Source organism: Hemibagrus wyckioides, linkage group LG11 (genome assembly GCF_019097595.1).
Source record: "Hemibagrus wyckioides isolate EC202008001 linkage group LG11, SWU_Hwy_1.0, whole genome shotgun sequence".
Classification (NCBI taxonomy): domain Eukaryota; kingdom Metazoa; phylum Chordata; class Actinopteri; order Siluriformes; family Bagridae; genus Hemibagrus; species Hemibagrus wyckioides.
In genome coordinates, this window is record NC_080720.1 from 7,921,716 (window position 1) to 7,946,451 (window position 24,736).

General features: G+C 39.3%; 1 protein-coding gene across 5 annotated transcripts in view; it reads right to left on the reverse strand.

Annotated features, from left to right (window-relative positions):
- Nucleotides 1-24,736, reverse strand: part of mast2 (microtubule associated serine/threonine kinase 2) — a 124,920-nt gene that overhangs the window by 14,851 nt on the left and 85,333 nt on the right. For all 5 annotated transcript variants that reach the window (XM_058402407.1, XM_058402408.1, XM_058402411.1 and 2 more), the window contains 5 exons: nt 13,735-13,826; nt 6,422-6,497; nt 5,832-5,852; nt 4,609-4,687; nt 2,835-2,989 (listed from right to left, as the gene is read on the reverse strand). In XM_058402407.1, coding sequence (XP_058258390.1) covers nt 2,835-2,989; nt 4,609-4,687; nt 5,832-5,852; nt 6,422-6,497; nt 13,735-13,826 — 423 coding nt within the window. The remainder of the gene's footprint in view (nt 1-2,834; nt 2,990-4,608; nt 4,688-5,831; nt 5,853-6,421; nt 6,498-13,734; nt 13,827-24,736) is intronic.

Here is a 24,736-nt window from a genome sequence, read left to right on the forward strand (position 1 = left end):
TTAGAAAGCCTAATTGAATGAGAACACACTCAAACTGGCATATTAGGTCAACCTCAAGGGTGCAGTTTCTCACAGCGCCAGTGCAATAACCCTCAACAGGTGTGTCCTAACGCCAGGAATGTCTACATGAAAAATATCTCAATAACAGAACTGCAATCAAACTGAGGCTGCAGTAAGAAAAGGTTAGCTCTGACAAGGTGATTGATAGCCAAAGGATGCGGCATTAACAATCATAGTGAGTGTATTTCAGCTCCTGACAGACAGCGTGTGTGTGTGTGAGAGAGAGAGAGAGAGAGAGACTAATAGGCAAAATGAAAGAAAGAGTCTCGGAGCGATTTTTGCCTTTATTAAATAAACCTCGGAGTGTCGGATGGATCGATGTGCAGCTGCCGTGCAGTAACAATGTCTCGCATTTAGACAGATAGTAATGAGGTGGTGTAATGATATTTATGTTCTAATCAATGCAGAAAAGCAACCGCGCTATTAAAATTCCACACTAAATAAAAAATATTCCAGGGGTTATTATTATATGAAAAGCATTTGATTAGATTTAGTACATATCAAAGCAGGACTTTTTTTTTGTTCTGCATGGTCATTCTATACAAGATACAAAAAGAACTACAGAGGCATTGTGTGTGCTGTTTGAGAGAGAGAGAGAGAGAGAGAGAGAGAGAGAGAGACACACACACACACATATATATATACACAAGCATACACACACATCCCATGTGTATGAGAGATAAATACCTCCAGAGTCCAGTCTAAATCTCTAACCGGTGGTTCTAGGGTGGACAGAAACCAAAGCACAGCGAGTGTGTCCTTGTGTTTGAATGTGTGATTGTGTCATAGATCTACTTTACATATGGTCAGTAGTGCACCAAGAAAAGATCAGTGACATGGCACAGAGATACAAAGACACACAATCAAATATATTTGTCAATATTTCCTGTTTTATATACCCAGCAAAACGTATGTCAGAATTGCGATATATATATATATAGATAGATAGACAGACAGATATATAGATAGATAGATAAACAGGCAGACAGGCAGATATATATATAGATAGATAAATAAATAAAAAGATAGATAGATAGATAGATAGATAGATAGATAGATAGAGAAACAGGCAGACAGGCAGACATGCAGATAGATAGATAGATAGGCAGATAGACAGGCAGACAGACAGACAGACAGACAGACAGATAGATAGATAGATAGATAGATAGATAGATAGGTAGATAGATAGGCAGACTGAGATAGATAGATAGATAGATAGATAGATAGATAGATAGATAGATAGATAGATAGATAGATAGATAGATAGATAGATAGATAGACAGACAGACAGAGATAGACAGACTGATAGACTGATAGACTGATAGACAGATAGATAGATAGATAGATAGATAGATAGATAGATAGATAGATAGATAGATAGATAGATAGATAGACTGATAGATAGATAGACTGATAGACAGATAGATAGATAGATAGATAGATAGATAGATAGATAGATAGATAGATAGATAGATAGATAGATAGATAGATAGATAGATAGATCACAAGGCTTTTCAGTTTTATTGTCTTGCTATGGAGATGTCAATGATGAATTCTCAGAAGTCCAATTAGCTCACAACTAAGAACGACTAGCCAATCACAGCCCCTCTCCACTGTTTACACTGATCATTCTGCTATTGACTTGAAGATTAACCTTCTGCCTACATGCATGTAAAACAACAAGTATTCACTGTCACTGTCTACGTCAGTGCTGTGATTAAGAAAAAAAAATCCATGTCAGAGCCCCACAGACACGGCCCCCCACATGGGCACATGTGGGTTACAAGGAACATAATGAAACGGAAAACTGACCACGAGCGCCATTTCTGCCAGCCAATTCAGAAATATAAATTATACGGGTCCGAGCTCATCATTTTTCAGTCGAATAAAAATCCCTGTCTCTACACCTTATTCCTGTAGTGTTAGGAGAAAACATACCTTGTATAGTAAAACTCACATCGCAGATATTTTTCGTTTCATTTAAATGAACTTTGACAGACCAATTCAAGGAGAAATCTGGGTAAGGAAGTGAGCTGGAATTTGACAGCTATCTTTTCTGCAAGATTTCTCCAGGAAAACTACTCTCAAAAAAAAAAAAAAAAAAAACAGGCATGACATATCCATGATGGATAATGACATCTATGTTGAGCTCATTAACGTAAGCGAATGCCTCTATGTGTGTGTGGGGGGGGGAGTATCTGAACTAGAGCAGTCTAACTAGAGGACAAATACAGCCTGATGTACCACTATGGCAATTCATTCGGGCGATGAAGGTCATAAAATTAGCATATGATTGCTTCATTTCCTTGCCTCTAATTAAGCAGGAGAGATTTTTCTGATGACTGAGAGTTCTGGAAAGATGTAATGGGAAAAATGCGTTAATAGCTAGTGAGCTAGTGCGCTCATTTAATATTTATGGATCTAATAATCTTGATCTACAGAACCCCCAGTGGGGGAGTCTAGATAGAACAGCGGGGACAGCCATGGTTTTCCTGAATAAATCATCTCAACAAAAAAAAAAGAAAGGGGAGAGCGAGATAGAGATTTAAAAAAAAAAAAAAGGTTTAGAGGAAAAGAAGCCTTGAGTAATGATGAGAACGAGAAGGAGAACGGGGCCAAGTCGGTATGAATGACAGCAGGGCTGAATAACTAAGAGGAAACTTTAATGAGAGTGAGATGTGTCTGTGGTTTAGTGTTTGTCCTTTAGGTGCTGAGAAACAGGAAGAGATATTATAGAGTGTGGAATATGAGCGTGTGCGAGAACACGGGTGTACCTGAGGCTGCGGGAGCGTGGCCGCATGGCTGGCGATCTCCTGCCCTCTTCGTCAGTGATGCTCTCGGAGCTGAAGTGCTTTGTGAGGAAGTGCAGCTCGTCGGCGGTGGGCTGGAAGGGCAGCTGGTGCAGCTTCTCCTGGGATGAACATGATGACTGTGAGAAGCAGAGAGGGAGGGATTACAAAGGCAGAAGCTGCGGCGACGGTCAAATGAGAAATTTGACCGTATTCTTAAAACAACAAAATAAACCTCAGACATGCGGTAGCCAGGCTGCATTCCACTTAACTCTTAAAACTGGGAATTTCACGGAGGCCGTCTGTTATCAACAGATTATGTTTGTGGTTTTAGGTCCATGACATATTTACCTTCTCAGCAAATATGGTCAGTGTTATACTTTTAACCAAATAACATATCTGTAAATAATATTAAAATGTTTATTTATTTTTTTTTTTTAACTGCTGAGTGTGGGAGCAACCCTGTTGTCATGCTGAACTCAGGGTTGAGGATTCCTCCCTGGCTTTCTCAACAGGAATTACAAACAGAGGGAGCATTTCGTTTCTGGTCACAAATCAGAAAATTCTGCTTGCTGTACAACACAGCACACTCAGACAGAGCTTCTAGGCCACTCAGCACTAAGCACGGTGTAGAATGAATGATTTTTCGAGGACAGTGAGGTGTCATTTTTGCTGTTTGAATAAACATGTCGTTAATTATGAACATCTTCAGGGTCTCTGGATGTGTCGAAGAGATAAATAGATAAATATAAGTACCGATTTTGCATGTACTGTTCATGCTGTCTGTGCAAGCAAAAAGCGGCCATTTTTTTGAGCTATGAGGAGCAGACAGAGACAAGGAGGAGATCTCAGAACGAAACAAACAGGTTAGAGGTTCTGCTTAGAAGCAAGCGCATGCTGCACCATACAAAGCCATGCCACTGTTTTTTTTAAACACATTTTAAAGGACATAGCCGGTTTAACACTAGGCAGCCAAGAAGGAAACGGACTATGGGATTTTCTACCATATGTCCAGGCAATTTAGATAGCAATATGATACGGCAGATTGACGTTTTTTTAACCTCAATTGTGCCTCACCTATAACCTAGTTCAGCCCATTGCACGACAACCATCAAATATGAGAGCGTAAGAACTGAAATGCAATTCCTCCGAGATAAGAAGTCTTCCACTGCTTCTTTTTGAACTGTTACTCATGATGTGACACAGGCCAGCTTAGTGCGCCTGACAGAAAGAACTAACTGCCCCATTTCTGATACACAAGTTAACAGACTGACTGAGTGACAGGAGACAGGATTGCATGCTGTCCATCCAAAGCCATTAAACATAATCGGCCAAAGACAGAATGATTTATCCCGGACAGAATAATTACACCTAATAGACTCCTGCGTGAGCTATTTTAATTTGTACATGTAAAATATGTAGACATTGTAGGTTTTAATGTTATGTGATTCATTAGTGAAGGAAGCTAGGAATAGACAGAAAGCTGAGCAAGACTGATGTGGTCTGTGAATTGAGCGGTCTCACAATCAGAGCTCTGTTTGAAGAAGACGATTCAATACAAGTCAGTGGTGCTTTATCAGGCTATAGAAAGCTGCTTTAAAGCTGCAGGTTATCCCAGCACAATCAATGAGATACACCACATGGGAAAAGGACGGCAAATCAAATGCAACATTGATGCATTTGTCTAAGAGCTATTTACAATCATGCGGCACACGAAACTTACAAAAACACAAACAGACACACACTGAGCTGTACTCACTGAGACGGTTGAGCTGGGAGTGTTAGTTCCATACCCTGAAGAGGGCAGTGAGGCGAGAGACCAGCGCCGGCCATCCGTCCTACAATAACACAAACAGCAAAGAACAAACTATAAAAGCTTACTTGAATCTTTGTGAACTAAAAAAAACCCATCATTCAGCTGACCAGATACTAGACATCAGATATCTGAAGCAGACGTCAAAGCAAAACCAAACAAATGTGCCTGGTTTTATGGATCCTGTGATCTTAGCTCTAGCAAAGGCAAAAGCATTTTATAAAAAGAAAAAAAGACAAAAATGTGCTGCATACACTGACAGAGTGATGGAAACGCATTAACATGGAAAACAATGAAGCACAAACACGCTCATGCGCATGTTATAATCTGATAAAACTGACAGTTTTGCCCACATCAGACATCACGTGTTGATGTAACTTCCTTAGTAAACAGACAGGTTGTTGAAAAGCAAGAAGATGGATGAATGGATGGTGGGGGAAAATTTTCTTCCCAATGATCAGCCTTGATTTGTTATGAAAACAACAATCCAACAACAAATGGAATTCATTTTCGTACAAAATCAGATATATATTTAGGCCTAAATACAATGGGAGGAATTGCGTGTCTGTCCTCAGAGAAGGTTCAGTAATGCCCTCTTTTACATAACTGACTGGAAGGGAATAAAGCATCTGTCTAATTTGCTCAAATTACCACAACATTCCAGTATAGTAGTGAGGGCTAAAAATGCACAAAATCACTACACAGTATAATGTGATAAATATTTAATGATGTATGGGCCACATTTACTGACTGTTAATTTCCCTAATGAACAAAAATCAAAGCATTTTGAATCATTTCTTTAACAAACCTCAATAACATGGAATAAAATCTGCTTTTTTTTTTAATCATGAACATCTGAGTGCTCACAGCAATAATAATAATAATAATAATAATAATAATAATAATAATAAATTATCTATTTCTTCTGTCAACACAAAATGGTACTCAGTGATCAAGCTGATATATGAATACAAGCAGCAATTACCACTGAAATCTGTACTACATTTGGCCAGCCAATCAGAGGTTTTTATCAATAATAACTCTGCAGCTAGAACAGAAGTGTAAGTCTGACTTTGTGGCTTAATGAAATGAAGTGCAGTGGCATGTTGTGTGGTGACAGTGTGACAGTGATGCTGGAAAGAGACAGACAGAGTGATGAGAAACAGTACCTGTCAGCCCTGTGCCCGTGACTGTGTGGGAAAGAGGACAGCATTAGTATGTGTGTACACATAGAAAAATATTTCTTTTCATACATTGCTATATATATTTACATTTAATATGTAACATAATACTTATTCTATTTTAATACTTAATATTTTTCTAACACACCAATACATACACTGAATATGGCACTAAAACTTTCAGTTCCAGGTAAGTACCACCATTATCCATTAGATGGCACTGTTGATCTACTGACTTGCTCTAAGAGGGGTATTTTTTTTTTTCTGCAGTTGAAACAATTCCTTTTTTCCTCTACATGAGATCACCCTTTCTGTCTTGCCCTCTTTCCAAGTGTTAATTCATCATCATTTCATCTGCAGCTTAGAACAGATTCACTCATTAACTCGCGCCTCGTCATTCTTCGAAGCTACTCAGAGAGAAGAAACGGTTCGAAATAATTACAAGAGGCTGATTAACGACCGGCAGACGAGACACAAAGACTGCTGGTTTAGTCTGAATGGCAGAAGAAGTGTCATTTCTCTGAGAAGTGATAGTGGGAGCTTGTGCAGAGATATCCTGAGCCGTGAGGGACACTCACCTGCGGGCGGGCACGAAGGAGAAGTGGGCTGCAGTGTTGGGGGAGAAATTGCGTGGGCTGTCCAATGGGCTGCTCCCTACAAACAACAGACAGAAAAATGAGCCCTGAGCATAAGGACATTACTTTTTTTTTTTTTTTAGTACTAAAGCACTTTTGTTCAATCAAGTTCACACTGCAATTCAAAAAGCCTACATTTTTAATACCACTCATTTACATAGACCCATTTCCCTGTATTACATTCTGCCCCTTTCTTTCCTTTTACAAGATATACCTCCTTGTAAAAGGAAAGAATATCAATCTCTCCTCTCCCCTACATGTACTTTACCTTTTAAAAGGACAAAGTTCTTGAGCAAAGCAAGGAAACATTTCTTTTTAAACCATTTCTAAATTGATCAAAAGATTTTTTCATCTCAATACCCCAGCCATCATTAAATATTTTTCCTCCTCTGAGTGAACATCCATTTAAAAATAAATTACAAGGTAAAGTGGAAGGGACAACTAATCTCTCTATTGATGGAGGCCTCACATGGTGAAAAAAAAAAGAAGCTTTTCCATCATTTGTAGAAGAAAGCTTCAGTTGCGATCGATTTGCTCTGTGCTCCCAGGCAAAGAGCTGCTGAGAACACTGTTCAAAGACGAGCTAAATTGGCTATAAATCTCTTGCCTTCCATAGCCAGTGCCTGTTTTTAGCGTAGGATTTATAAAGAAGAAACAAAAGCCAGACTTCGGCCTGTGGAAAAGCTTTAAGCTTCAGGCATCATTAATCAACCCCGGTAAATCCGAGCGGTGTGGGCTCCGACACCCGACTGAGGGGCGACACTGAGGTCACACCCTTCTGCATTAATTATGTATTTGCCAACCGACCACTGCTGAAATCTTTAATATTAATGAGCGCATATTTCTTTGTCAGGAAGTGTGAAGGAACAGCTGGGCACGCACAGGACCAGTATCCTGTTCATTTAATGATGAACCGGGTCACAGAGGGATTGTTAGAAAGGGATAAGAGAGAGAACTTTTGCTCCACAGCAACATACTGCATGGACAAATTGTAATTTCGAGAAACTGCTAGAAAGGAACGGAGAAGGTCAATTATGTAGGACAAATTTGACCGCAACGGATTCCTCGAGAATAAAATAATACAGAACTGTCCAGCTGTCAGATTACGAGCTCACAGCTACTACAGTGTTCAGGGCTCTGCTCTTAAGACAAAGTAAATGTATTCCACACCGGGGGATAATGAGACACCCTGATTCTTCACTGCACACAATATTTCTGTCTTGATTCAACCATCAAGGTCAATGAAGATGACTCGCATCAGGACTAAATATGTTCAGATGAGGACCGTTAGCCACAGCCGACTCCTGATTTATCGGCGGTCTTTAATGACTGTATAAAACAGCACTGATTTAGGTTTTCCCACTGAAATAACTTTTCCTCTTCAGCTAAATAAATTGCTGGCACCTCTAAACAACATCTAAAACCACTGAGTCTATCCAAACCCAGCAAAAACACATGTCAAGTTAGTTCTAATAAACTAAACCACAGACAGACTGCTCAATATTTCAAAAGAACTGCTGAAAATATTTTTTGTCAAATGATTTTCCTAATGAGCTTCTTACTATTACTTTTATTTTTAATTTCTGAGCTTTTTTTCCTGGAACAGACTAAAACCTGTAGCAGTGACGAGTGATTTCTTTCCTGCTCACTCTACACAGTGTAGAATATATTTTGTATAGACAGAGCAAAGCCCTTATACCACACATTTTCACATATTACTTTAACTTTAAAAGCAGTGAGAATGATCAGTGCACAACCATTGAGATTAAGCAAAATCTACACCTTTACCTGCTTTATTTTATCTAATGAACAAATCTTTATGCTACTTAGACACAATGTAATTATACTGATTGCAGTATATTGACAAGCTGCCCGTTTCCATCGGTCAAGGCCACGCGGCTCTGACCAAAAAGATTTTTTTTTTTTTAGCTATTTAGATAGCTTTTAATAAAACAGGATTCCAGTAATTCTGGATTACCGATACAATAAGAAGGGCTCGCACACGTCAATCTGCAGTGCTCACAAAGCTGTGCAGTTTTGTGATGGAGAAAGTGTTCAGGAAACATGCTGAGGGAGGAATCATCCTGCTGCCTGCTTGTGACAGATTGGAGGCTACACCGAGTGCAGCACTGTTCACTAACACATGGGGAGAAAATGGAAAAGACTGTTTAAATTGTACCTCACGTCTTCCGGCATACACCATACCAATCCTGCGTGTGGTTTTCACACTCCCTGCAGTAACGCTGCCTGTTTTGACAACCGTGTAAGGACAGGTTTCAGCTCTGTGCAGCCAAATTCATTCGATCTGCTTCACGGCTGCACCTGTTTCCTGTTCCTTCTCATCCCTAATTAAATCTTTCTTTTTTTATTATTTATTTTATTTTTTCGCTGAATTCCTGTATTTTCACACCATCTATCAATATAGGTTATTTAACTAAAACAAACAATGTCATCACTTGTTTTCTTTTTTTCTGCCTCTGTCTCTAGAATCTCCCTTGCAGTCTGACCACCAAGATTTTCCCTTTCCGTCTGTCCTTCTAGATTCTCCCTTTCAGTCTGACCACCAAGATTCTCCCTTTCCGTCTGTCCTTCTAGATTCTCCCTTTCAGTCTGACCACCAAGATTCTCCCTTTCCGTCTGTCCTTCTAGATTCTCCCTTTCAGTCTGACCACCAAGATTCTCCCTTTCCGTCTGTCCTTCTAGAATCTCCCTTTCATCTGTCCTTCTTGATTCTCCCTTTCATCTGTCCTTCTAGATTCTCCTTCTAGTGTCTCCTTTCAGTCTGTCCCTTCTAAATTCTCCTTTCCGTCTGTCCTTCTAGATTCTCCCTTTCCTTCTGTCCTTCTAGATTCTCCCTTTCTGTCTGACCACCAAGATTCTCCCTTTCCGTCTGACCACCAAGATTCTCCCTTTCCGTCTGTCCTCCTGGATTCTCCCTTCCAGTCTGTCCTTCTAGAATCTCCCTTTCATCTGTCCTTCTTGATTCTCCTTTTCATCTGTCCTTCTAGATTCTCCTTCTAGAGTCCCTTTTCAGTCAGTCCTTCTAGAGTCCCCTTTCAGTCAGTCCTTCTAGAGTCCCTTTTCAGTCTGTCCTTCTAGAGTCCCTTTTCAGTCAGTCCTTCTAGAGTCCCTTTTCAGTCAGTCCTTCTAGAGTCCCTTTTCAGTCTGTCCTTCGAGTCCCCCTTCAGTCAGTCCTTCTAGAGTCCCCCTTCAGTCAGTCCTTCTAGAGTCCCCTTTCAGTCAGTCCTTCTAGAGTCCCTTTTCAGTCTGTCCTTCTAGAGTCCCTTTTCAGTCAGTCCTTCTAGAGTCCCTTTTCAGTCTGTCCTTCTAGAGTCCCTTTTCAGTCTGTCCTTCTAGAGTCCCTTTTCAGTCTGTCCTTCTAGAGTCCCTTTTCAGTCAGTCCTTCTAGAGTCCCTTTTCAGTCAGTCCTTCTAGAGTCCCTTTTCAGTCAGTCCTTCTAGAGTCCCTTTTCAGTCTGTCCTTCTAGAGTCCCTTTTCAGTCTGTCCTTCTAGAGTCCCTTTTCAGTCAGTCCTTCTAGAGTCCCTTTTCAGTCTGTCCTTCTAGAGTCCCTTTTCAGTCTGTCCTTCTAGAGTCCCTTTTCAGTCTGTCCTTCTAGAGTCCCTTTTCAGTCTGTCCTTCTAGAGTCCCTTTTCAGTCTGTCCTGCTAGAGTCCCTTTTCAGTCAGTCCTTCTAGAGTCCCTTTTCAGTCTGTCCTTCTAGAGTCCCTTTTCAGTCAGTCCTTCTAGAGTCCCCTTTCAGTCAGTCCTTCTAGAGTCCCTTTTCAGTCTGTCCTTCTAGAGTCCCTTTTCAGTCTGTCTTTCTAGATTCTCCATTCGATCTGTCCTTCTAGAGTCCCCTTTCAGTCTGTCCTTCTAGATTCTTCATTCGGTCCATCTTCCCTTTCTTTTCTCATCTCACTGCTCTTAAATGCATTGGTGTTAATGTTAATGTGTGTGTGTGAGAAAGCATGCAAAAAAAACTGCTCTGGTCTAATAAAAGAAGCTCAATATCCTGAACCTTCACCTTGTCACAGAAATCATTAAGACAACAACATTTCTATCATTACAGATATTAGACTAGAGACTGAGAACAGAGAATAGAGACTAGAGAATAGAGACTGTAAGCTGTCTCATGACTCCATAATAAATTACACCCTGAGTTGCAGGCTGTTTAATTACAAGTGGAAAAAAAAAATATATATATATATTTAGAGATAGCAGCCTTACGTAAATAACTTTCTGCCATAAGATCCCTTTATTTAGTTATTTAATTTAGTAAACCTACAAATGTAGGAAAGGGTGGATTCCCTTTTATAAGAAACTATATGAATGTGTAGCAAATGTACAGTACATGATGAAATGTTTGAGTTTGAACTACTGATGCACTGAACATTTGTGCAGTAAAATCTAAAATCCTGAGTAAAAAAAGAAACTGCTATTTAATATAAAATTGTAATGACATTAGTAGACTGCAGAATATCATTGCAAAGTTAAAAAGGAAACCAGCAATAAAATGTTTAACAGCTGGTTAAATCATTTTTCACAGTAATGTTCATCAAGCTCCTAATCACTTGTGTGTGAAAAATCTGCCTCCATGAACGGGTTCTACGTGCAGTGAGTGAGAGAGAGAGAGAGAGAGAGAGAGAGAGAGAGAGAGACTGTGTAACCAAATAGACTTCATTTGTTTCAAAAATTTTGTCTTCATTTATCTATAAACTTGGAATTTAATATTCACTACATAATACTAAACAATGTTTAGTACAATGTGTAACTATAAGCATGTTTAGGTTATTTGTAAATTCACTCACATATTCACTTATATCAGAGATCTTTTTTAAGGAATATATTTAAACATCACCAAAAACAAGTGATGTGTATTCAACAGATGCTCACAAGGAATACCCACCCACCCCTTTGCTATTTTGGTACTGTCCTATCGTACAATATCCTATTATTGACAAAAGCTGAAGGCGGTTTCCTATGAAGCACGTGAAAACCAGCCAATCAGATATTTTTTTGGAAATGCTCTTCTTCTTCTTTTAGCTTTTCCCTTCAGGGGTGGCCACAGCGAATCATCTCTCTCCACCTATCCCAATATTCTGCATCCCCAACACTTGATTTTTGGAAATGCTCTGAGCGGAGGAAAGTGCTTTCTGCCCTCTTCCTCATACCTGCACTTACAGACACCCGCTACAGGCCAGTGTCCTAGGTGACTGACAGGGGAGAGAGAGTAAGACCCTCCCACAATGAGAAAACAGACAGTTTTGCTAACTTGGACTTCGTGAGAGATGGATAGTTTGTGGCGCAACCCAGATTCAAACCTACAATCTATGAACAACCGGGAGAAAGTTTTCTGTTGCCTCACTCAAGAGCAGTCACAAAGAAAGTGCTTTGTTTTCTACCAAACTGCTTTTGCTTGGATTTTTAAGTTTATATATATATATATATATATATATATATATACACACACAAAACAAAGGCCTTGTAAGCATCTGTATGAATTGTCAATCTGTCAGTGCTCAGCCATGAGGATGAATATGTAGTCACCACTTGAACAATATGCAACCACAGACACACACACACAACACACAAAGATCAGCATTTCAGCATTTGAAACAGATGCTCATCTTCCTCTCTGTATTATCCTGCAGCGTATTCACACCAGGCGCTACACAGCCACAGCAGATTTATCCATTAGTGCTGAAGCGGCTCAAGCATTTCAGCTAAACTTACATTGCATAAATATACAATCATTACACATGAGAATAAAACGTAAAGCAAGATCACATGTTCTGCATTAATGCCTCTGTGATGTTGGTGTGTGTGTATGCAACACATTCCCATACATGGAGTGCTGATTACATCTGTAACACTGTTTCCATTAAAGCAGAGAAATTAAAATGGTATCCTAAATGCTTCGGTCTTTCTGCCTGCAGGGAAAAGCCTCTGAATACATGGATAATTAATGGCATACTTCATTTCCACACGTCTTATTTTAATTGTGTGTCACTTTTCTCATTAGATCTAAAAAGAAAATGTCTTTAAAGTAAGAATACATGTACATGGAGAAGCAGAAATCATATTTGCAGTCTCCGTTTTCTTTGGTGCTCTGAAGAGCTTATAATGCACTGTGAAGGCTACATGCTACTATGTAGTGTAGCAGGAGGCTGTTAGGGAACTGGCAATACTGTGTGAATAATTCCAGTAGAAGTGAAAGATGAAGGATTGATATGTTTAAGAAAGGTTTTATGGAATAAGAGCGCTGTGCAACACTACTGCTGATGTCCATTCTGCCGCTTGCAAGATAAATGAACAAGTTACTCGATTATGTCAGTGTACTCTGAAAGCAGTTGACAGATGTTCATCAGAAATCTTCGGTACTGATGTGTTTAAAACATCTGTGCACAAATATGCAAAATGGTAATTACTATGAGCTTTAATTATGACTATGTTTGATGTGTTATGTCTCAGTGCACAACAGTTCATGTGAGGATGACGCATTTAAGACATATTCCTAGGAAGCAGGGTTACAAAATCACAACTGAACCAGCTGAGTCACTACAAATGAAGGAAGGAATAAAATAAAATAAACTGTCAATTATTTAATCTAATTATTATTATTATTTTTCTAAAAATTAAAACATACTTACATACACCCCGCCCCCACATCAATATAAATATAATATATATATATATAAATATTATAAATATAATATAATATACTCCAGCATGTGTTCAGTGGAGTGTGAGGTGGTGTTAGAGCAGGATATAGCACTGCATATCAATGCAAACATGATTCTACGACAAATAAATAAATAAATAAATACCCTCATGATTCTCATTTGCTTCTTCTCAATCATTTCACATTCCATTTCAAGGCTCAAATTAATGAATGACCCAGATATGCATCAGCAATTATTCATACCAAAAGGAAAAATCAAATGAAAGATTATTGCATTATTGCCTGATGTACTGTGAACATGAACCACTCCATGCTTAAATAAAAAGGTGCTCCAAGTACTACAATTATTATTTTTTTAATTTCCTGAAATTGTTACTTTTATTATATCTTTTATAAAAGATGCATTTATTCATCTCTGGTTTGCACGAATATTTCATTTTCAGTCTTTGTAGAGAAGCAAAAATAATATACAGTAAAAAGCTGTTTCCCTATGTTCATTTTGAAACTAAAATTGAACACACCATGCTGAAGGTACTAATTTGTAAGATATAGGTGCAGGTAATTATTTCTTTACCCGTATGTCCGTGTAGTGGTGAGTGAGGTCTGGGTAGAGTGGGAGAGGTGCTGGAGGTCACTATCAGGCTCTTCCTGTTGCTCGTCCGACAACTGGATTAAAAACAGCAAAAAGAAAGACACAATATTACGTGTTGTTATATGCACTCACTCACTTGTATACACACATCTAGGAAAGCCACACTGAACATAACACCAATTGACCTGCAGTGCAGGCTGAAGAAAGAGAGAGATATGCAACATCTGATCTGAGAAGTGACCGTTCCACTCCATGCAAAGCAAGAAATGTCCATCCAGTTATTCACTTTTACAGTGTCCCATTTTAAGAAGATGAAAAGCACAGTTTTATCTTTCCCCTACTGGTTTAAATGTTAAGAGCCTCATCAGTGCTGACAGAGGAGAAAAAGCTTCACACCAATTTCACTCGAGAGCCGCCTCCAGCTGCTCTAACACCACCTCACACTCCACTGAACACATGCTGGAGTCCTGACTGTTCAACGCTTCCTTAAAGAGGAAGAGGCAGAGCGGAACGGTGTACGGTTAGTAACAGTGACTCCCTTCCCGCCTCTGACAGACACACACACACTCAGTTGCACACACTCCCTCACTCGCACAGCTACTGTAGGAAAGCCAGCTTAATATGGCCTTATTATTTTATATACAATCTGTAGCCAATGAATTTTCCAACACATTTTCCTCTCCACAATTAGCAGGTCCATCATTTCAAACAAACATAATGGCATTCCTTTTTGTTTCTCTGTAGGAAAATCTCTTCTTCTCAAGGCTGTGAGATTTCCTAGCTGAATTCTCTAACGTCTCTTTCCAAATTGGACCACCAGGCACCGCAGAACAGCCCTGTATGATGTAGCTCTGTGTCGTTATATGTAGCTCTGTGTCGTTATATGTAGCTCTGTGTCCTTATATGTAGCTCTGTGTCATTATATGTAGCTCTGTGTCATTATATGTAGCTCTGTGGTGTTATATGTAGCTCTGTGTCGTTATATGTAGCTCTGTGTCGTTATATGTAGCTCTGTGTCGTTATATGTAGCTCTGTGTCGTTATATGTAGCTCTGTGTCGTTATATGTAGCTCTGTGTCGTTATATGTAGCTCTGTGTCATTATATGTAGCTCTGTGGTGTTATATGTAGCTCTGTGTCGTTATATGTAGCTCTGTGTCATTATATGTAGCTCTGTGTCGTTATATGTAGCTCTGAGTCATTATATGTAGCTCTGTGGTGTTATATGTAGCTCTGAGTCATTATACATAGCTCTGTGGTGTTATATGTAGCTCTGTCATTATATGTAGCTCTGAGTCGTTACACATAGATCTGTGGTGTTATATGTAGCTCTGTGTCATTATATGTAGCTCTGTGGTGTTATATGTAGCTCTGTGGTGTTATATGTAGCTCTGAGTCATTATACATAGCTCTGTGTCGTTATATGTAGTTCTGTCATTATATGTAGCTCTGAGTCGTTACACATAGATCTGTGGTGTTATATGTAGCTCTGTGTCGTTATATGTAGCTCTGTGGTGTTATATGTAGCTCTGTGGTGTTATATGTAGCTCTGTGTCATTATATGTAGCTCTGTGGTGTTATATGTAGCTCTGTGGTGTTATATGTAGCTCTGAGTCATTATACATAGCTCTGTGTCGTTATATGTAGTTCTGTCATTATATGTAGCTCTGAGTCGTTACACATAGATCTGTGGTGTTATATGTAGCTCTGTGTCGTTATATGTAGCTCTGTGGTGTTATATGTAGCTCTGTGGTGTTATATGTAGCTCTGTGTCATTATATGTAGCTCTGTGGTGTTATATGTAGCTCTGAGTCATTATATGTAGCTCTGTGGTGTTATATGTAGCTCTGAGTCATTATACATAGCTCTGTGGTGTTATATGTAGCTCTGTGGTGTTATATGTAGCTCTGAGTCATTATACATAGCTCTGTGGTGTTATATGTAGCTCTGTGGTGTTATATGTAGCTCTGTGTCATTATATGTAGCTCTGTGGTGTTATATGTAGCTCTGAGTCATTATATGTAGCTCTGTGTCATTATATGTAGCTCTGTGGTGTTATATGTAGCTCTGAGTCATTATACATAGCTCTGTGGTGTTATATGTAGCTCTGTGTCATTATATGTAGCTCTGTGGTGTTATATGTAGCTCTGAGTCATTATATGTAGCTCTGTGTCATTATATGTAGCTCTGTGGTGTTATATGTAGCTCTGAGTCATTATACATAGCTCTGTGGTGTTATATGTAGCTCTGTGTCATTATATGTAGCTCTGTGGTGTTATATGTAGCTCTGAGTCATTATACATAGCTCTGTGGTGTTATATGTAGCTCTGTCATTATATGTAGCTCTGAGTCGTTACACATAGATCTGTGGTGTTATATGTAGCTCTGTGTCGTTATATGTAGCTCTGTGTCGTTATATGTAGCTCTGTGGTGTTATATGTAGCTCTGTGGTGTTATATGTAGCTCTGTCTCATTATATGTAGCTCTGTGGTGTTATATGTAGCTCTGTGTCATTATATGTAGCTCTGAGTCATTATACATAGCTCTGTGGTGTTATATGTAGCTCTGTGTCATTATACATAGCTCTGTGGTGTTATATGTAGCTCTGTGTCGTTATATGTAGCTCTGAGTCGTTACACATAGATCTGTGGTGTTATATGTAGCTCTGTGTCATTATATGTAGCTCTGTGTCGTTATATGTAGCTCTGTGTCGTTATATGTAGCTCTGTGTCATTATATGTAGCTCTGTGGTGTTATATGTAGCTCTGTGTCATTATATGTAGCTCTGTGGTGTTATATGTAGCTCTGTGTCGTTATATGTAGCTCTGTGTCGTTATATGTAGCTCTGTGTCGTTATATGTAGCTCTGTGTCGTTATATGTAGCTCTGTGTCGTTATATGTAGCTCTGTGTCGTTATATGTAGCTCTGTGTCATTATATGTAGCTCTGTGGTGTTATATGTAGCTCTGTATTGTTCTACGTAGCTCTGTGTCGTTATATGTAGCTCTGTGGTGTTATATGTAGCTCTGTGTCGTTATATGTAGCTCTGTGTCGTTATATGTAGCTCTGTGTCGTTATATGTAGCTCTGTGTCGTTATATGTAGCTCTGTGTTGTTATATGTAGCTCTGTGTCGTTATATGTAGCTCTGTGTCGTTATATGTAGCTCTGTATCGTTCTATGTAGCTCTTTGTCGTTATATGTAGCTCTGTGCCGTTATATGTAGCTCTGTGCTGTTATATGTAGCTCTGTGGTGTTATATGTAGCTCTGTGTCGTTATATGTAGCTCTGTGCCGTTATATGTAGCTCTGTGCCGTTATATGTAGCTCTGTGGTGTTATATGTAGCTCTGTCGTTATATATGGAGCTCTGAGTCGTTACACATAGATCTGTGGTGTTATATGTAGCTCTGTGTCGTTATATGTAGCTCTGTGTCGTTATATGTAGCTCTGTGGTGTTATATGTAGCTCTGTGGTGTTATATGTAGCTCTGTCTCATTATATGTAGCTCTGTGGTGTTATATGTAGCTCTGTGTCATTATATGTAGCTCTGAGTCATTATACATAGCTCTGTGGTGTTATATGTAGCTCTGTGTCATTATACATAGCTCTGTGGTGTTATATGTAGCTCTGTGTCGTTATATGTAGCTCTGAGTCGTTACACATAGATCTGTGGTGTTATATGTAGCTCTGTGTCATTATATGTAGCTCTGTGTCGTTATATGTAGCTCTGTGTCGTTATATGTAGCTCTGTGTCGTTATATGTAGCTCTGTGTCGTTATATGTAGCTCTGTGTCATTATATGTAGCTCTGTGGTGTTATATGTAGCTCTGTGTCATTATATGTAGCTCTGTGGTGTTATATGTAGCTCTGTGTCGTTATATGTAGCTCTGTGTCGTTATATGTAGCTCTGTGTCGTTATATGTAGCTCTGTGTCGTTATATGTAGCTCTGTGTCGTTATATGTAGCTCTGTGTCATTATATGTAGCTCTGTGGTGTTATATGTAGCTCTGTATTGTTCTACGTAGCTCTGTGTCGTTATATGTAGCTCTGTGGTGTTATATGTAGCTCTGTGTCGTTATATGTAGCTCTGTGTCGTTATATGTAGCTCTGTGTCGTTATATGTAGCTCTGTGTCGTTATATGTAGCTCTGTGGTGTTATATGTAGCTCTGTGGTGTTATATGTAGCTCTGTATTGTTCTACGTAGCTCTGTGTCATATGTAGCTCTGTATTGTTCTACGTAGCTCTGTATTGTTCTACGTAGCTCTGTATTGTTCTACGTAGCTCTGTATTGTTCTACGTAGCTCTGTGTCGTTATATGTAGCTCTGTGGTGTTATATGTATCTCTGTGTCATTATATGTAGCTCTGTGTCGTTATATGTAGCTCTGTGTCGTTATATGTATCTCTGTGTCGTTATATGTAGCTCTGTATTGTTCTACGTAGCTCTGTATTGTTCTACGTAGCTCTGTGTCATTATATGTAGCTCTGTGTCGTTATATGTAGCTCTGTGTCGTTATATGTAGCTCTGTGTCGTTATATGTAGCTCTGTGTCGTTATATGTAGCTCTGTGGTGTTATATGTAGCTCTGTGTCGTTATATGTAGCTCTGTGTCGTTATATGTAGCTCTGTGGTGTTATATGTAGCTCTGTGGTGTTATATGTAGCTCTGTGGTGTTATATGTAGCTCTGTATTGTTCTACGTAGCTCTGTGTCATTATATGTAGCTCTGTATTGTTCTACGTAGCTCTGTATTGTTCTACGTAGCTCTGTATTGTTCTACGTAGCTCTGTGTCGTTATATGTAGCTCTGTGGTGTTATATGTATCTCTGTGTCGTTATATGTAGCTCTGTGTCGTTATATGTAGCTCTGTGTCGTTTTATGTAGCTCTGTGTCGTTTTATGTAGCTCTGTGTCGTTTTATGTAGCTCTGTATTGTTCTACGTAGCTCTGTGTTGTTATATGTAGCTCTGTGTCGTTATATGTAGCTCTGTATCGTTCTATGTAGCTCTTTGTCGTTATATGTAGCTCTGTGCCGTTATATGTAGCTCTGTGCCGTTATATGTAGCTCTGTGGTGTTATATGTAGCTCTGTGTCGTTATATGTAGCTCTGTGCCGTTATATGTAGCTCTGTGCCGTTATATGTAGCTCTGTGGTGTTATATGTAGCTCTGTCGTTATATATGGAGCTCTGTGCCGTTATATGTAGCTCTGTGCCGTTATATGTAGCTTTGTGGTGTTATATGTAGCTCTGTCGTTATAAGTAGCTCTGTGTCGTTATATTTAGCTCTGTGGTGTTATATGTAGCTCTGTCGTTATATGGAGCTCTGTGGTGTTATATGGAGCTCTGTCGTTATATGGAGCTCTGTGGCGTTATATGTAGCTCTGTGGCGTTATATGTAGCTCTGTCGTTATATGTAGCTCTGTGGTGTTATATGTAGCTCTGTCGTTATAAGTAGCTCTGTGTCGTTATAAGTAGCTCTGTGTCGTTATATTTAGCTCTGTGTCGTTATATGGAGCTCTGTGTCGTTATATGTAGCTCTGTGTCGTTATATGTAGCTCTGTCGTTATATGGAGCTCTGTGGTGTTATATGTAGCTCTGTCGTTATAAGTAGCTCTGTGTCGTTATAAGTAGCTCTGTGTCGTTATATTTAGCTCTGTGGTGTTATATGGAGCTCTGTGTCGTTATATGTAGCTCTGTGTCGTTATATGTAGCTCTGTCGTTATATGGAGCTCTGTGTCGTTATATATGGAGCTCTGTGTTATTATATTTAGCTCTATGTTGTTTCATGTAGCTCTGTGTCGTTACATGTAGCACCAGGGTCCTGGAGAAACATTCATTTCACTGTGTTCTGCATCAGATATATATGGTTGAAATGACAATGAAAGCTTCTTGTCTTGACACGAAATCTCAAGAACATTTCCACAGCTCTGTCCTTTGGCTCAGTTTGTGCCTTGTGGTTGATTTTATCAGCTCACATCTACAGAAAAATAATCCACAACCCAAACCACATGGCATGTTCAGCTCCCTTCCACATAATGAGACAAACGAGCAGAGACTAATCTGGACCAGAAAGGAAATAACACCAGCTATTAGATCAAATAAAATTCCAGGTCAGAATTCCACCATTCCTCATATAGAGAGCAGTGGGATTCTCCTTGTAAAAGTAAATAAAATTGAGTCAACTGAATCTGACAGATTCTAGAAATGTTTATAAGTTTTAAATAACATCTTTGGTTCTTATATTTCCAGGCCATTTTCACATCTTCCAGATTAGTTATAAAAGATGAGTCGGTTCACTTCCAGATGTTTAAGGATGTGCGGGAATGCTGTATAGACCCTGAACCAGAGCAATCGTTCAAGGTATCTCCGGGATCTCTCGAGTGAGATAAGGTAAATGATAAAATATCTACTTTTACGCACACAAAACAACTTTGTTGTGTTTTCACACCCACTGAGCACCTTTTTAACAAGCGCAGCAGGAGGGAGAGTTGCCAGTGGCTTACATTAACCGCTTGAAAGAGCTAATGACATACAAGACCAATGTGTGGAGTAGAGACAGGGCTGATCTCACTGAAACGACACGCTGTCATCAAAATTAAAAGGAACAAAACTGGAGCAGAAAGCCATGGTGGATTAGCATAGCAATAACGTATGCAGCTGTGGTGAGTTCATGGGTATAAAATGAAAGTTAGTGTTTAATTACAGTAATTCAGCACAGGAAAGGTTTCCTGGCAATCCAAACGCCAAGAAATGCTGAATTAAATCTGGCTTTATTTCTGTTCCGTTTCATCTTACTGCAGTTTCACGGTCATTCTGGTTAAGCTGACTGTTGTTTATTTAAGCTGCGTATAATTATTGAAGATAAAAGTTTATAACGGTTTAAATGTGTAAATATATATAAACATTTTTATCATTATTAACATCACTGACTTTCATCATGATTATTAAAGTCATTGTTGTTATTGCTGTCATCATTATGATCATTGTTTTTGATCTTGTCAATATTAATAATATTGTTGTTTGTTATTATTGCAACTGATTATTAATGCTATTAATATAATCGTGTTTGTTGTTCTTGCTGTTATTCTTATCGCTATAACTGTTATTACTGTAACTGCGGTCAGTATTATTGTCATTGTTTTTGACCTCATCCTTGTACACTGCTTTAACCATTTTCACGGTAATCACTGCTGCTGATATGTCCAAAAAATGTGGAGTTCAGACAGAACAAACTACCAGTAAAACATAGTTTAGATTTGGAGGAAGGGGAGAAAGAAGGGAGGGAGAGAAAGAAGGAATAGAAAGGAGGGAGAGAAGGGAGGGAGAGAAGGAAGTAAGAGAAGGGAGGAAGAGAAGGGAGGAAGAGAAGGGAGGAAGAGAAGGGAGGGAGGGAGGGAGGGAGGGAGGGAGGGAGGGAGAGAAGGAAGGAAGGAAGGAAGGAAGGAAGGAAGGGAAAGAAGGGAGGGATAGAAGGAAGGGATAGAAGGAAGGAAGGAAGGATTGTAAGATCATTATCATCAACTGTATTATTATTATTATTATTATTAATACAGTTGTGTTTGTTGTTATTATCATTGTAGCTGATTATTAACATTATTAATATAACTGTTTATTGTTCTTGCTGTCATTTTTAACTATATGACTATAACTGTTATTACTGTAACTTGCGGTCAGTATGGTCATTGTTCATCCTGTACAATGTTGTAACCATTCTCACTGTAATCACTGCTGCTGTTATTTCAGAATGAAACGTGGGGTTCAGACAGAACAATGTACCAGTTATACACAGATTAGATTTGTACAAGACTGTATATAGTAACATTAGTATTACACTTCATTTGGCTGACAGTTTTATGCAAAAGTGACTTAACAAGTGAGACACCATACAAGTCAGCAGTTGAGGGTTTAGGGTCCAGCTCAAACGGATCCAATCATGGGTCATGATTGCGGCCCAAAAAAACATACAAATAAAAAACAACAAACTGCAACCCTGCCCTTCCTTTTACAGTCTGGTACTGACTCTTGTCTACTGAGAGTCTAAGCTAGTCACTAAAGACCAGACACCCTGCAGACCTTAAAGCAAAGTGTTACTGTGTGTCCTCCAGATTCAGAAGACATGAAAGGACAAAGATGATGTCACATTCAAGAGAAAAAGCAGGACGAGCTTTAGTGAGTGACAAGCTTTAGAAGTACACTACAGATCTCTGCTGTGTGCTGAAGGACAGAATCCTCCATCCTTGCTTCTTGCCTCTCTACAGGGGGCATCGCTGGCTGCCTGCCTCTCTCTCTCTCTCTCTCTCTCTCTCTCTCTCTCTCTCTAGTATACTGCTTGCACAATTGAACAGTTTTTTTTTTTTACACCGGCAGACTTAACCGTTCTTTATTCTGAGCTTCATACATATTCTCAGCACTCCAACGCAAAGTGCGATTGAATATCTGCGCAGCTTTGAGTATGGATATCTGAGGCCAACAAAACACTTTGTGAGATGTGAGCTCCCTGTGACACAACAAGGACGTCTGAAAGCCATATGTTCACTGCTGTCATGTAGAAAGAGAAAAAAACCTTTAAGCCTGCATAAAGCATATAGTATTGCATATTAGCAGATGGTCAGACACAGAGACGCACACACACACAGGAAATGACAAGTAAGTCCTGACAGTGTCTTCCAGTAGATTGGAAAAGTCACTTAATTGTCATTTATGTTTGTCGACCGATCCCTGATTACACTCTTCATATTTTGAGCAAACAGAATAATTTGTGGCCCGAGGCCCATGCGCACCAAATGTCAAAGAGCTGAACAGCATAATTGTGGCAAACAGATGAGACGGGCTCATTAACACTGAACACTGCAATTATGCAGAAACACCTGCTGGCTGGGCTGCGCGTTATTCACTCGGCTCCCTTTTAAAAGAGCTAGACGCTCGCTTCTTTCTTCCTACTCCGTCTTCAGGGAAAAAGAAAGGAAAAATCATGCCACAGTGCCTGCGATAAAACGCAACACCTGCAGATATTTAAAAAATAAATAAATACCCGTCATAAAAGACGAGTGATAAGCTTGATTAAGGTTAGTGTACATTATGCGTTGAGTTTATTGTCCCTGTGGTGCCATGAGAGCGAGTACGCTATATCTCTAGATGACATTTTACCAACACCAGGCGCCACAAAGCATCTTTGTTCAGCCGAGTTGTCCGTTTTAAATGACAGCGATTTCCTTTTGGACAGACGGTGGGAGGACAGAAGGGTAATCGGATCATCAAAAAACACAACTCGCAGCACGACAGTTCACATGCAGTCGAAGATCGACTGACACTAAACACTACATATAAAGCTTCCCACAGGATAAGTGGCTGTGTTCAATGATGGTAGACTGTGTGCTGGGAAAAAAAAAACAGCAAAGAGAGAAACCTATTGTTATCAGAAGAAGAAGGAGGAGGAGGAGAATGAAGAACATCCTAAGTGATTTTGGAAATCTTTCATGCAAGCACTTATAAATATAATATAATAATATTATATATATGATATATAATCATCTTCAGTCATTAAAAGAGCAGAACCAACACAAGATATGGTGCAATACTACATTCCTAGATCATGGTATCAAGACTAATCTTGAGGGAGCGAGGGATGGAGGGAAGGAAGGAAGGAAGGAAGGAAGGAAGGAAGGAGAAATTAAACACAGGTATAAAAACTGGAGGGAGGAAAGGAAGAGAAACATTATGAAAGGAAGAGAGAAGGAAGAAAGAATTGATAAGGAAAGAAAGAAATAAAAGGAGGAGGAAATGACAATGATGAAAATATGGGGAAGTAGAGGAGGGCAGGATAAAAGGAAAAGACAAAAAAAAGAAAAAAAAAGACATGAAAGAAAGAAAGAAGACAGGGATAAAAATGGAGGGAAGAAAGGAAGTGAGAAATGGAAAAGGTAGAGACGATGAAATGACTGAAGAAAGAAAATAAGAACTGGAGGTAGAAATTATCAAAGGAAGGAAGAAAGAAATGATGAAAGAAATAAATGGAGGAAGAAAATGACAGGATGTGGGAGGGAGGGAGGAAGGAAGGAAGGAAGGAAAGCAAGAAAGCAAGAAAGAAAGAAAGAGTGAGACCCATCCTGTACCAGTCTGTAAAGCTGCAAAATGAAGCTAATTACACTAAAGGAAAACTTCACTTTTCCTGCAGAACCTTTAAAGGTTCTATGTAGATATTTCTCTGTTCTCTGATTACAGCTTTTTAGAGCTTTTAAACACCCAACCTTTAGAGCTGAACGCTGCAATAAATACACATCACCACTACATCTCACTTCAGAGACAACGTGGCACACAGCTGTAAAAGACACAGCTACTGGGCACCAATACAACAAAATAGTGTCGGGAGGCAGAAAAAAGAAGGAAATAAGGATAACGTGCGAGAAATCATAAAACACAGAGATAGAAGAGGAGAGAAGAGCTAGTTACATTATAGCACTACCACACACACACACACACACACACACACGTGTCTGCATCTCACAGTGCTGGTGTGTGTATAAGGTCAGGGCTCACTGCTCATACTGAGTGTGTGAGACAGGTGCTCTCTTCACAAGAACACACACACACACACACACCACAAAACTCATTAATAATGCAGAGAACTGCATGTGCTTAGAGGATCCAGGAGATTAGAGGGAGGAAAGGGAAATTTGTCAAACGGAAACAAAAGGAAAACCATTTATTTTCTCTCATAGAACATGAATATTCTTGTTTGTTTAACCCACATCACGATTCACGTGTCAGCCTAAAACACGGGTTCCCAAACTAGGGGATGCTTGATTTACGAAAGGGTTCTTGAGAGAAACTCTCATGCCTTTTGTCCATGAACTTATTTTCATATATTGCTTTAACTCTGAAGTGTGCTTCTACTTTGACTCGTCACTGGGAGTCACACACTCAAACAAGCCGCATGTAAATAAAGTGTGTATGTTCTGTTACAGTCTGTTTCAGTATCCTCACACACTGCA